At 38.3% G+C, this 15181-nt stretch overlaps 1 protein-coding gene across 4 annotated transcripts in view; it reads left to right on the forward strand.

Annotated features, from left to right (window-relative positions):
• The window catches only part of atp6v0a1b (ATPase H+ transporting V0 subunit a1b), a 29361-nt gene that overhangs the window by 7203 nt on the left and 6977 nt on the right, over positions 1–15181 (forward strand). The window contains exons 10-19 of one of the 4 annotated variants that reach the window (XM_019892599.1): positions 642–854; positions 3098–3248; positions 3507–3646; positions 3795–3958; positions 5853–5943; positions 6057–6175; positions 7200–7416; positions 7673–7780; positions 9047–9247; positions 12457–12474. In XM_019892599.1, coding sequence (XP_019748158.1) covers positions 642–854; positions 3098–3248; positions 3507–3646; positions 3795–3958; positions 5853–5943; positions 6057–6175; positions 7200–7416; positions 7673–7780; positions 9047–9247; positions 12457–12474 — 1422 coding nt within the window. The remainder of the gene's footprint in view (positions 1–641; positions 855–3097; positions 3249–3506; positions 3647–3794; positions 3959–5852; positions 5944–6056; positions 6176–7199; positions 7417–7672; positions 7781–9046; positions 9248–12456; positions 12475–15181) is intronic. The other 3 variants (XM_019892601.1, XM_019892600.1, XM_019892602.1) reach the window with 3 other exon arrangements.

Genomic DNA, 15181 nt, shown 5'->3' on the forward strand with positions numbered 1-15181 from the left:
AGAGACAGTCAGTTCCGTTATTTGGCATAAAATAAACGATCGCTATACAAAGTATAAGGAACATTCAGTAATACTTTGAAAGGGGCTTTCTTATTCTTTGGTGCAAAGTTAACTTCAAAACAACTTGGTGCACAACAGATAATTTGTCTTCAGGCTCCTGCATGCTGCTTACCCCATCCAATAAAAAAAAAAGAAAAAAAAAGAAAAACACAGAATCCATTGTGTCAACGGGTCTTTTTTTTGTGCTGAGGGTCTTATCTGCAAAAGAGCTTTGTCCGGTATCAAAAAGTTCTGCTGCCCAGCGATTGCCCTTATTTAGTCAAGGGGAAAAAAAGCCGGGGGTTCTGCTTGAGTGTCTGCACTCGTGTAAGCGTGCCAAAATAAAATAGATTACACTCATACAATAGCACATTTGGCTCAGCTTTTCAAACAACCTAATAATTTGCCCGAACCATCAACTCAGTCTGTGAGTCACTATGGATCAAAACAGGAAGAGCCATTGATAAAAATGCACACAGCTAAACATGGAATCTCATGGCTCTGAAAAAGTTGACTTTGATGACACCCGACTCACCATTACTCCATCCGGTGACATGAGGACAACATCCATTAAGATCTCATTCTTTCTCTTGCCTACGCAGGTGCTGAACCAGACCGAAGACCACCGTCAGCGAGTCTTGCAGGCCGCCTCAAAGACAATGCGGGTTTGGTTCATCAAGGTTCGCAAGATGAAAGCCATCTACCACACTCTGAACCTGTGTAACATCGACGTGACTCAGAAATGTCTCATCGCTGAAGTGTGGTGTCCAGTCTCAGATCTGGACTCAATCCAGTTTGCCCTACGGAGAGGAACGGTGAGTTTTTGTTTGGTCATGGGGAAGTTATATCTTACCTCAACCTGCCCACAAGGTTTTTGCAATGAATGAAAATTAATGAAATAACTACATCTATAATTGAAATAAAAATGAGCGTGTGTCAAGTTCTGGACTGAACTGAATAAGGTTTTTGGATTCCAGAAATGCAGGCTTAAAATATTTATTTCCAGAAAAGCGTACCGACAAAGTACAAGTAGAAATCACTGGTCACAAGGAGCCAGGAGAAACAAAAGCGCTTGCAAAAGGAAAGGTACTAGGCATCACCAAGAATAAACAAACAAAATGTCAAAAGGCGAACCTGAAGATCAAGAACAACAGTAAAAAATACAAATACTTATAAACTGGAATCTATAAAGAGCGAGTATGGAGAGTATCAAGAGTTCTTGAAAACAACACTTGAAGCGCTTACAGCAAGCAAGGTCAATAATCTGACAAGACTCGGTAGTTTGGCAGTCCTTAAATTCATGACAGGCTTGATTAGTAAACGCGGAACAGGTGGGCCTGCTGGAGGGAAACACCCTCCACTCCACCTGGGGCTGAAAATGAAACAACCAGACAGACATGACAGTGTGATTCTAAAACTAGACGATACTAACCAAAACTACACTTTTATCCTTTGTATTAGGTTTTGTGAATACATAAGCTCTTGGGGTTTATTTTAAATGTACTTTTTTAGTTATTACTGCAGTGTCATACAGAAGGAGGAAGGTCGACCAGTCATTTGGGAATTGTAATTGACTTACTTTACTACTTTGCAATACTTAATTACCTTTGTTTTGTTTGTTTTTTTAAATCTAATTGTAAAGTAATAATTACAGCTGACTTAATTTATCCCTCTGTGGACCCAAAAGCGAAGAAGAAAATCAAAACAGTTTGACCTCTCTCCTCTTCGGACACACACAACCTGTATGACTCTCAGCAACGAGTTGACGCAACAATGATGGAATTAAAATAATAATAATAAAACAAACATAATAAAGACTAACTACACACACAAAAAAAAAAATCGAAGCAATTATAAGTATTTGTCACAATGATAGTCAGGAGACAATAATATGTCTGGTGAATGTATGTGAAACTTTTTAAAAAATTTAAAAAATTACAGTGTTCGCTTTGTGGAAGAAAATTTGTTCTCTATAGTATTCTAGTTAGAGGCAAAGACAGGTTGGCTTTTGTACACCCAATGAGAAAAATGTTCACCCATGCTTCCTATTCAAAAGTGTGTCGCCTGATTCCTTTGTGTGCAGTCCCTGGTTTAGAGCTGGGCTACATTTTTTCTCTGCGAAGAGGTTCTTTTAATCATGACAGCTTGCTAATAAATTGACATTTTGTTTTCTCACAATGCAAAGCGAATTTGTGTTGCATAGCACATTGATTCACATTATGGGGGTCAAATGTTTCTTCAAATCCAATCGGTTCCTCCTGGGCGTTTGCCTCAAACGACTAATATAGTTAATTGTTGCCTTAAGTTAGAGTTTAATTCATTCTGTGACCATGATCGTACCTAAAAATACTCATCCATCAAATCACATTTCCCCATTGAAATGAATAGAAATGCCATTAATCTGTTCTGCCCCCCCTTCAAAAGAATATCATGTGTTTTTAATAAGGAAACTAGCAATCGATAATATTACCCTTTATAAAAACTATTTAATAATATAATTGAACAGAATGTAAAAAAAAACCCCACACCTTCTTAATTGATTGATTGTGCTGCTCCTTTTGGTGTGACCACTTTGGCCAACGGGAAGCAGTATATATAGTACAATGATACAGACAAATGAAGAACAATCACCACTACTCTCAGAAACTCAATAAGTTGCAATATTATTAGTTTTCATAGAGGACAGAGAATAAATGATATGCCTGTGAGTCATGTGATATTGTCCATCTACATGTTTCACTCCACCATTTTTGTTGAGTTACCTATTTTCGAAAGGGTTATAACACCGTGACTATCATTACTGAGCTTTAGCATAACTATCGATGCATATTGCTAATTGTTAGCATTTTAAATTATGTGTTCACATTAAGCTAGAGGCGGCATTCTTATGGCAAAGTTTCTTGGTTGTTTGGGATATGAAACTGGAATGAATTACTGACAATATTCAGTTCAGAAGCAGTTTTCCTTTGTCTATGCGCAACTGTTTATTTGGTCAGCTTAATACTCATTAAAGACAAGTCGCAGTGTTACACGTTCATCTTTTGTGTGGATTTCACAGGAACGAAGCGGTTCAACTGTGCCGTCAATCCTCAACAGAATGCAGACCAAGCAGACTCCGCCCACTTTTAACAAGACCAATAAGTTCACCTCCGGTTTTCAGAACATTGTGGATGCATACGGCATTGGAAATTACAGGGAAATCAATCCAGGTAGTATAATTTGGAAGAGACCAACCAACACACACACACACACACACACACACACACACACACACACACACACACACACACGCACACACGCGCACAAACACGCACACACACACACACACACATGAACAAGTGTGCTAACTTTTTTTTTTCAACTTAATGGTTTTGTTTTTCAATCCTATTACATTTCTGTATGGGTGCGGTGGATTTCGAATCATCGAATAAATATTAGGAATTTTTTCTTTTTCCACACCTCTGCAGCTCAATACACCATCATCACCTTCCCTTTCCTGTTTGCTGTCATGTTTGGTGACATGGGTCATGGCCTTCTAATGACCTGCGCTGCTCTCTATTTAGTCATCCGAGAAAGTCGCCTCCTTGCCCAGAAGACTGACAATGAGGTACTGGCACAAATAAGAAGAAACATTCTTATTTTTTTATTTTTATTTTTTTTGTGCTTGTATATTCCTCGTGATGGGGATGTTGACGTTGATGAATCGATACAGTAAGACATGACTTCACCTCTGTCTATCTCCTATTTCCCCACAGATGTTCAATATGGTGTTTGCTGGTCGCTACATCATATTGCTGATGGGGATCTTCTCCGTCTACACGGGCATCATTTATAATGATTGCTTCTCCAAATCACTGAACATGTTTGGCTCTGGATGGAGTGTGAGGCCAATGTTTGGGCCCAAAGGCGCCAACTGGTCGTAAGTCACCGCATTCTGCGTGGACATTGATTTTATTTAACCCATTCAGGGACAGCGGTTCCTACAGTGGACAGCTGATCATATGATCAGGTTACAGGGTGCACGAAAGGGTTAATGTTGTCATATAATTTTTATTGTAGGCTTATGTTTTTGTTTTTTAAGAGCGCTCCCGTGTGTATTTTTGTAAAGACAAAAGTCAGTGACAAGAACCGGTTTTAACAGCACCCAGTACATTGGAGCAAGCGTACAAGTGTAGCAGTAGAATAACTGAGATTGTCTCTTATTTAGCACAGTAAAAAAAATCTAGACTGGTGTCCTTCAAAAGGTATTGTGAAATGGCAAAGGGGAATGTAGCAGGGTGTGGTTGATGGTGGTGAGGTACGGCGGGTGGAGGCTTTCTCTTGAAAAAAAACGGCAAGAGGACTGACAAAACTCTAGCTTGCTGCTGAATCCACGTTAGTTTAAATCGGTGATGTCAAACATACGGCCCGCAGGCCGGAACCGGCCCCTAAGGAGGTTCGATTAGGGCCGCAGGATCATTTAAAAGTGAAAAAATGCATAAAACACACGGAATTAATATTTTTAATAAGGTGCAATGTATGGAGTATCCGCTAGGGGACACACTGTTCTGATCAGAGTGGAAGACAACATTTTTTGATCAGAGAAGAAGACAACAGCAGCCTCAGTCTGTCACTGAGACAGACCCGACACAGCAGACGCAGTCAAGGACATGTAAATACTTTATTCTTTACACATTAAATAGCACTCTCCTTGGTTTGTAAGGTGTAGGCAGGGATTAAATTTAAATTTTATATGCACATATGTAAATGGTTTTACAATTCCTTTCTTTATAAATCTCGTTTCATCCTAAAATGCATTACGATATATTTCAATACCAATTACTTGTTAAAGTTTTGTGCCTTTGTACAATCAGTGGGATCAGTTGCAATGCATATGTGTGAATGATAAAAGTACATTGCACATTTGTCTAAGGAAATCTAAGGTGCTTCATGAAATGTTTTGAAAAAGATGTTCATTAAATTTCAACATATTCCGAATGTTCTTGTGCTTCTTTAGACCAAAACAAAGGAAAGACCTTTTATTTTGGTTATTTTTAGCAGAGTATGGTATAATTTTAATGATCCGGCCCACTTGACATCGACCGAGGCCGTATTTGGCCCACAATGTGAAATGAGCTTGACACCCCTGGTTTAAATGATCAGGTAGGCTGTGGAGCAAATCTCAGTGAGGAGACAATATTGTCTCTCGAACAAGATACCAGACTAAAGGTGAAAGAGATAGAGTTTAGCAGTCAATTGTCTCCAAAATGTGGAGTACAATTTTTGTTTCAGCAAAGAATTGCCTTATCTGGAGACATTTTAGCAAAGCAGTTTAAAACGTCTGTTAAGGCAGCCAGTCCCGTTCAACTTTATTATTTCTTTTTTTTTGTATTATCTGTATAATCTTTTTAATTGTGTATTTTACACCACGTAAAATATTTTAAGTCCGCTTTGCGAGAAGTTATCTCACATAATAATCATGGCATGCAGCTCTCATTAGCCGCGATGTTAGCATACTCCCCTTTTTCACCTCCATTACGATTGGATGCCTTTAGAGAAGCTCTTGAAAAAAAACAACTGTATACTGCACCCGAAAGAGCATGTTTATACCCATATTACATGACGAGAACTTGCTCTCTTAAACCACAACAATAAATATGAAGAGACACGCTCCTTTTGAGCTTCCGTCGTCGACGATGCTAAGCTAATGTTCATGCTTTCCATTCGTTTTTTTCCCCACAAATTATTTTAGGGAAGCAAAACTAAACAAACAAAAAAAAAAAACCAACAATAATATATTGGTAATGTATTCCTGTCTTGCTGATGTGATCCAGGTTTGAAACGCTTGAAGGAAACGCCGTGCTACAGTTGGACCCTGCAATTCCTGGTGTGTTCAATGGACCTTATCCTCTTGGAATTGACCCGGTAAAGCAATCAACGAAACCCCCTCACCCCAAAAAAATGACTAACCTGTTTTCCTGTCATTGAAAATAGTGAGTAAAATGATACAGTTTAGTTTCCTGCTCTTCTCTGTGTAGATATGGAACATTGCCACCAACAAGCTGACGTTCCTCAACTCATTTAAAATGAAGATGTCTGTTATCCTCGGTGTAATCCACATGATATTTGGAGTCTCTCTCAGTCTTTTCAACCATCTGTAAGTACTGCTGCCAGAACCACTGCTTTATTACTTTCACCAGTCTTTGTTTTGTTCATTGGCAGGATTATGTCAAATTTATACCAACAAATATCCCTTATGAGTAATCATTTTATGTTATACTTGGTATACTGTTTTGAGTTTCTTTGTGTTTTCTTTCAATTCAAAGACCCCAAGATTAATTAATCGTGTTGAGGTTCCCAAAACCCTTATGTAGTTTTGTTTTTCTCAGCAGAGATGTTGGGTAAACCGAGATAATCACAAATTAAGACCCTGGAGTTCAGTTACATCGAGTTAAATTTGCTTCATTCACATGTGGCGATGATTGTGATAACAAAAGAAAAACGTCTCATGTACTGTAAGATTACAAACACAAAGTGCATCGAGTTCTTAAAAAAAAAAAAAATCACGATTTAATGAAAATAGGTATGAATAGCCACATTCATATGTATTAAATTTAATAAAAAGATTTAATACAAATAATTTGATTTAATAAAAAGGAACCTCTGCCTGATAATTCCAAATCGATGCCTTCAGATCATGTTTTCATACTGCTTGGTATAGACGGGCATTTTTATTTTATTTTTTTGCAAAAACTGCAGGACCGGAAGTACCGTATTTTTGGCACTATAAGGCACTTCGGATCATAAGGCGCACCTTCAATGAACGGCCTATTTTAAAACTGTTTTCATATATAGGGTGCACTGCATTATATAAGGCGCAAAGAATCGAATCTACAATAGTGGCTGCGGTTGCGCTATGCATCCACTAGATGGTGCGACACTAAAGGGAATACAATATAATACAATAAATATATTGCTTAAACCCATGCACTTTTAAAAAAAAACCTTAAAAGTAACACGCCACACATTGCCATTTATGTATAGTTCTTGCCATAGTGCATGCTGCTGATTGCACAAATTGCCTTTGTTACAATGTTGATGAAAAAAAAAAAACAAATGTTTTTCACACAGGGCTTCCCTCGTTGCACAGGCTTTTAAAAGTAATATATCTAACATGGCAGGTACTTCAAGAAACCTCTGAACATCTTCCTGGGCTTCATTCCCGAGATTGTCTTCATGTCCAGCTTGTTTGGTTACCTCGTCCTGCTGGTTTTCTACAAGTGGACAGCTTACGATGCATTCACCTCAAAAGACGCACCCAGCCTGCTCATCCACTTTATCAATATGTGCCTCTTCAATTACAGTGATCCCACAACCAAATCCCTCTACGCGGGACAGGTGCTCCTTCCTGCGTCCTCTTCTTCTCCCTGTTTTATTAATATTTTTTCTATCCGACCCACACATACACAAACTCACACTAATCACAGTAGATCACGTTGCGGAGACAAACATTTATCAAAAATAACCACACCACCACAAAATTGGAAAGTTGCGTCTCATTAACATCTACTTGACATCATGATAAAACGAGCCTTGTGCAAACACCACAACTAGTCAGCCACACGGTTTAACATTTCTCTGTTCGAATCTATAGATGGGGATCCAGGTTTTGTTGGTGCTCATTGCCCTTGCATGTGTACCCTGTATGCTGGTTGTGAAAACTATGGTGCTTCGGCGTCAGCACCTGTGGAAAAAGCACCTGGTATGTCAATTTCACCCTGCCTACAAACTCGAAACACTCTTCCAACTATTCTCCTTTGCAATATAACCTTTTTTTTTTGTTGCTTCTATTCTGTCTTCCAGTGTACGTTGTATTGTGTACTGCGCTTGGTTGTTTTGCCATGAAATGACATAATGCTTAAAGCTTGCCTTAAAAGCGCTCTGAAAATCTGGAGACCAAGCAGTCTGAGGGCACCCTAAAAACAGATGATCTCAATTCTTCAGATTAGATCCACTAGATGTGTTGAACCTCCAAGAAGTAGTTTTCACCTCAAATAAATGCAATATTAGATATAGAATATATCAAAGCTGCAGAAAGGGTCAAGAGCAATGGAATGGTAACTAAACCTTAATCGAGTTTCAGAGCTACCTATTTTCCAGATTATAAATCGCTCCTGAGTACAACTCGCACCAGCCATAACATGCGTAATCAAGAAAAAAAAACATATATAAGTCGCACTGGAGTATAAGTCGCATTTTTAGGGGAAATTTATTTGATAAAATCCAACACCAAGAACAGACATGTCATCTCGAAAGCCAAATAAAAATAGAGAACAGGCTGAATAATTGTACGATAAGATACAATTCATGATGCAGAAACAACGAACGGAGAATGTGCCTGGTATGTTCACCTAACATATTAATTCAGATAACTATAGTACAAAGAACATGCTAATAAGTTTACCAAACCATCAGTGTCACTACACTCGCCTACGTCAGAGTTATCGTCAGTTACCGGCAATGTGGAAGGTATCAACACAGGCCTAGAGCGCCCTCTTGTGGTTTAATGTGAAAATAACGAAATGATATCATGTTTTAATCATTTCACACATAGGTCGCTCCAGAGTATAAATCGCACCCAAGGGCCAAACTATGAAAAAAAACTACGATTTATAGTCTGGAAAATACGGTACACTTGTATTTATATTTTTTAAAGTTTCTGTCTACATTTCACAAATAGGAGGTTCAAACTCCAAAAAGAGGCTTAACTGAATCAGTGAGCGGACTTGTGTTATTAAAAAGCGATTGATTATCATTCACTAAAATGTGATACTGAAAATCTATTGTCCGCTAAGATTTTTTGGTAATACTACTTTGTCAGTGTTACACTTCGAGAATATAGTTCACTTGGAAACAAAACACTTCGATATCTGTTTTAGGGTGCCATGTTTACTTGACCAGCTATGTACAGCGTGCCAACTAAGGCTTGCTTTAAGCCCGACAAAGCTCTTGTGACTTTTGTATCTAGTCACAGAAGATGCAAGAAACCCCTGCAGAGAATCTAGAGCAATCTTTAGAGCGAACAGGCGTGTCCTCATCATGCACCGGACTCACCCAACAGGGCACGCAGAAGTTCGGAGGGGTGCGGGTGGGCAACGGGCCCACGGAGGATGAGGCTGGCATCATGGACCACGACCAGCTCTCTCAACACTCAGAGGAGGGAGATGAGGTGAGCGCATGAAATCACTTTTCACAGTCTTGACAGTGTGATTCAGTCTCTCAGTTTTAAAATCGTAATATGATTTTAAAATGTATTATATATTGAGGAGATTAATTTGTCTGTACCTGTTTAACTTGTGGCAACAATTATACAGTGGAATCTCGACAGACTAATTGAGGGACGGGCTGTTGTCCGTTTCACTGAAGAACTTTTTTTTTTACTTTCTAATACCACCCAATTCAGTATGAAATTGATTTGTGTTTTTTTTCTGTCACCGAAAAATGCCCAGAACAGTACAAATATAAATAGGTCGATACGACATGCTCCTTGATAAACTACTTGCCTTTGCAAATGCTAAGCTAACGTCTCTGTTCCATTGCATTCGAAGGGACTCTCTCCCCTGCCAAAATGGCTGCCACATTGATGTGCTTTTTAGCCTGCGCTAGTCTACTGTAAAGTCTATCGCTGACGAGAGAGCAGAACAAGCCGGAAACAATATGACCAGTCTCTGTCCATTGCTGGAGCCACAATGCCATTTACTGGCATTGTGGCGAATTGCGGTTAATTCTGGAACAGAATTTGGAGGCACTGTACAAAGCAACGCTTTTAGTGGACTGGACACAATTTTCCGTCTGTTGAATCTGGCATCCATTGGTTCCGGCTCATTGGAATTGATGTTCCACTGTTTTATATTGTAATAATATTAGTTTTAAAGAAATGCATTGCTTCGATTGTTTGGGTTACGGGTAGACAACCCGTGACCTCCGTCATCCTTCTGCTGTGGTTCTCTGTCTTTATAAATAATGAGTACCGGTATTCAATTCAAATTTGATTTGATTGTAGCATGTTGATTCTTCAAACATTATTCTAAATTTGAAGAGCGTGGTGAGCTTGCAATGTTTACTTGCTCAGAATATGTACCACTCACAACTGTCTAAAACCTGGTGCCATTTTTTTTTAGCTATTTGACCCCCTCTAGGTAAACCATTGATAAATCCAAGAAAAAAAATGTTTCAGAAGAAACCAGAACGTTTCATGTCGCATCCTATGGGAATAACAGTGGACCACCATATACTGGTGGTTCGGCACCCCACGGATTTGGATATTCACGGATTAAAAAAAAACAAAAAACATGAAAACGTTTTAAAAATATTTTTCAAATCTTGTAAGAGTTTTCGATATTTACTCCCCGTTTTCCATTTTTTGGTTTAAAAAAAAATATATATATTTGCCGTATTTTCCGCATCATAAGTCACACCCAAAAGCATTCAATTTTCTCAAAAGCCAACAGTGCGCCTTATAATCAATCCGATGCGCCTTATATATGGATCAATATTCTGATTTCTTGGACGTAGTATTTCAAATGTTCTTTAAAGCGCTTTGTTACAGCTGCAGCGGTTGTGAAGGCTCTATATAAATGAAGCTGTATTGTATTGTATTCCCTTTAGCGTAGTCTCCATCTAGTGGATGCATAACGCAACCGAAGCCAGTATTGTAGGTTCTATTCTATGCGCCTTATAATGCGGTGCGCCCTATATATGAAAACAGTTTTTCAATAGGCCATTCATTGAGGGTGCGCCTTATACTCCGAAGCGTCTTATAGTGCGGAAAATACGGTATTTTTTTTTTCAAAAGCATTTCAGTGGGCGTCATTTATACGCAGATTTTCATTGTTCGTGGACTAGCCCAGTCTCTATCCCACCACAAACAGTTTGAGTCCATCACATACTAAAAACAAACATTGCTGAGGCCTCACAGATGACAACTTGCAATCGTGTGTTAAGTTGAACGTGCCATCTTACTACCCAGATGTGCTGACGCTGTGAGCTGACGTTCGGGAACAACATTCACATTAACCAGGTTAAATACAGTATTTGAATTGGCTATTCTTTTGAAAATATATATTTGACAAAAAATGAAATAGTTGGCCTGGTGGTCCGGTGGTTAGCGCGTTGACCTCACAGTACAGAGGTACCGGGTTCAATTCCAGCTCCGGCCTCCCTGTGTGGAGTTTGCATGTTCCCCCCAGGCCTGCGTCAGTTATATTACTCAAAATTAACAGTCCTCATACTTAACTATAATTATTGATTACTCTACCCACCTCTGCAACGTTGTGTGTTGTGCACGACTACCGCACAGTTGAAAGGTAGTTTATTTCAATTTTAATTTCATAATTCACTTTTATTTATTTACAACTCCTGTCAATCAAATGATTGTGAAATTGATAGAATATTCAGTTGATATTTCCAGACATTAAAGTACTGTATACAGATTATAACGTTCTCTCCCGGGGAGTAGGAGGAGATGGTGCAACCAGTGCTTTCATATTGAAAGGGAGGCCTGTGATGGACTAGAGCAGATAAGAGTCGGATTTTCCATTTCAGAAACATAAACACTGAGGTGTTTTTCATGAGAACCAGGCAATGGAATTTCTGAAAATACCACCCAGTTGACTCAGAGGTTTGGTGTCCCCCGGCGCTGATGCATACTACATCTGAGTGTTTGTGTTGTGATAACATATTGCATAACTGTGATTTAACAAGACGACATTCATCCCAATTTTTCCAAGGCAGCGATAGTCCATGTAGACATGCTTATCAACATGGGAAAGAGGAGATTAAGGATTTTAATATTGCCTTAAATTGCAATTTAGTCAGTCAGTCAAAAATATCCGACTGGCAAACACTCCTAATATTACATAAAACCCAGGGGCTAGTTCCTAAATGCATTTTATGAGCTTTACTCACTGATCTGTAACTGGTGCTCACTTTCTACTTCAAATCTCCACTCACAAATAAAATGCGTGAATTCAAATTGATAAATGTAAACGATTTCCTGCACTTGTCTTTATATTCACATTGGGCAATACACAAGGAGTTTTGTTTGGACTTGATTATGATGTGATTGTCCGGTTGGTGGGACGTTAGCTTTAGTGAAATATTTCATCTTTAACCCTTTTCGGGGACAGCGCTTACTACAGTGGACACCTTATCGTATTATCAGGTTACAGGGTGGTCCATGAATGGGTTAAACTTGAACCAAAAGACAGTCTTAACATGCACCTCAGATTGAGTTATGGCGTCACGATTGTTATCTGTATTCATAGCTAGAGTTCAGTGATTATGAATTATGTAAAATAACGTGAAAAGCTACAACGGATTAGCAACCATTAGTTACCAAAATCTGACACTAATCTTTCACCTTTGCTTACTTTCAAGCATGCAGAGGAAGAGCCGGTAAGAGACTGTGTCATATTTCAGCATGCTTGGATGCTGCTGTCTTGCGGATCTGTGTTTTTATGTTATGTTTTTTTTTTTTTTGTTGTTTTTTTAAAGCATGCCTGCAACCCTCATGTGGATGAAGCACTTCAGATAATTCCGTTAAAAGGGCAATATTGTTTGTAACTTTGTACTGTATATTGTCAGCATAACTATGAAAGTTAAAGCGTGATGTGATGTCATCATTAAGAGACAGCTTGAACAAAAAAAATAAATAATTGGGTCTTGAGGGACACCGCGCTTCTCAAAGCTCACTATTAAAAGATGCAATTATACTGACTAAAAAAATTTCTGTCAAACAACATTCAAGTCCATTTAAAAAAAAAAAACCTCTCTCTGAGAATCCAACGAAAATGTGCATTCCGTCTGACAAATTTGCTTGATCCACTGTGTCAAAGACTGCACTCAGGACTTATAACAGATAGCCTCTGTGCATCCATACGGAACCGGAATTTCTTGCCAACCTTGATCAGTCCAATCTTGGTCATATGATGGAATCAAAAGCCAGACAAGAATTTTTAAAATATATGACAGAAATTCATAAAATAATTCATTTGATTGAAAACAAGACTCTCGAGTTGCACTTAAAAATGGAAAGTTTAGAGCTGTCCTGTAATTAACACAAGTCATGTAGTTATTTATTTTTCTCTTATATATTGATTGATTTATAGGGTGGACAAACAGCACAACAGTTCAGAAGTTGGGGGTTCAAATCTCAACTCCGGCCTCCCTGTGTGGGATTTGCATTTTCTCTGCCAGGTTCAGAACTGAACCGAATACTGTTTTTTTTTGGATCCCAGAAATGCAGGCTCAGACAAAATGCGATAACAAAAAAATATTTATTTCCGAAAAACACACCGACAAAGTACAAGCAGAAATCGCTGGTCACAAAGACGCAGGAAAAACAATGCACAAAACAAAAAAACGCTTGCAAAAGTTAAGCTAGTAGTTGAGCGGAGAATAGAAACAAAATAAGAGCAAGACAAAATAATATCAATACAAACAAGGAACTAGAGCGCAAAAACAACTATGACAAACTGGAGGGATCTAGAAAACAACACTTGAGCACAACCGCCAAAGGAACAGGTGCGCCTGCTGGAGGGAAACGCCCTCTTCACTCCAGCTGGAGCTGGAACGAAAACAAAGACAGACATGACATTTTCCCTGTGCGTTCTTCACTTGTCTCCTCCCATATTTGAAAAACATTTTTCTCAGGTTAATTAAAGACTTTAAGTTGTTTTTAGTTGTAAATGTGAGATTGAATCAGAGTTATAATAATTTTGGACTTTTCACTATAATTATTTTTTAATCACAGTTTTGTTAGTTTTTATTAGGTTTTTTTTATGATTATTCATAAAGGCACATTAGTTTAGTTTTTATTAGTTTCAGTCTTAGTTTTAGGTAGTTTTTTTTTTTTTTATACGGCGTATTTGTGGACATACAAGATAAAAAAAAAAAGGTAGCTAAGTATTGCATAATAAAGTAAAGTACATATTCCCAAATGACGGCCAAACAATAATACCGATCCCGAGAGTTCATGTTTGAAATTAAATGACAGATGAAAGCAAAGGAATTTTCGATACAACCGTTTTTTGTGATAAAATGTAGTTTCTGTTAGTTGTCGTTTTTATAAACGCACTTTCATTTTTTATTTTGGTCAAATTTGTTTTTTTTTTTTGGTTTTAGATTAGATGTAATTATTTCTGTCATTTTCGTGAACTAGAGCTTTGGTGTAAATGGTTGTTTGTATATATGTGCCCCGTGATTGGCTGGCGACTGGTCCAGGATGTACCCGCCTCTCACCCAAAGTCAGTTGGGATAAGCTCTAGCTCGCCTGAGACCTTAGTGAGGATAAACATAATAGAAAATGGATGGATAGTTTGATTGATATTGAATTGAATTGAAATGAATACAACTTTATTGTCAAATGTGCTGATATGTTCAAATAACACTTGAGACAAAACATAAATAAATAGAAAACCTCAACCACTGTCACATTCCTTGACAGTTTCCATTTGATACAAAATGTCACGATTTTTATTCATTATATGTGCTATTTTTTACTTCTTGTCGGTTTAGGCTTTAGCTGAGCAACTTTAAATGTTCTCCCATATGGTTCGTGTCTTGTATCTCAGATACCATCAACCTTAATATGTTTTGCCATTACATCATACTGGCCGGTTTTGTTTTCTCTAGCCACTTACATTGTAGACCCTTTGAATGGGAACAATGAAGCTACTTCCATGAACTCAATTCCATGAGTCCAAGAACAAAAGACAAGCATGGAAAGAGGAAACCCGGTTAGCACCAAGCCAAATTCAGCAATCGCACCATAGAACCTAAAGCCCTGCCCACTTTATACAGGAAAGGCTTGTCTTGTTCCAGGATGGAGTGAATGGAAGGACAATACACAAAAATGTCAAGCTCTATGATCCTGCAGTCCAAACAGTCTCAAACAAGTTTGCGACAAGCCACGGTATTTGTTATAAAGCGAACCACGCAGTTGCATTTGTTTTGTCTCAGTTTATTTGTTTGTACATTAACCACTGAAATTTACATTTTGACCTTAATCCAGGAAGCTGGACAGAATTTGCACACGCCAATAAAAACTTTGAAGCAGTATCTTGTCGGCAGTGGTTAAATCTTGAATTTAGACTGAAATAAA

Source organism: Hippocampus comes, unplaced genomic scaffold, assembly GCF_001891065.2.
Source record: "Hippocampus comes isolate QL1 unplaced genomic scaffold, H_comes_QL1_v1.1 scaffold47, whole genome shotgun sequence".
Taxonomy (NCBI): domain Eukaryota; kingdom Metazoa; phylum Chordata; class Actinopteri; order Syngnathiformes; family Syngnathidae; genus Hippocampus; species Hippocampus comes.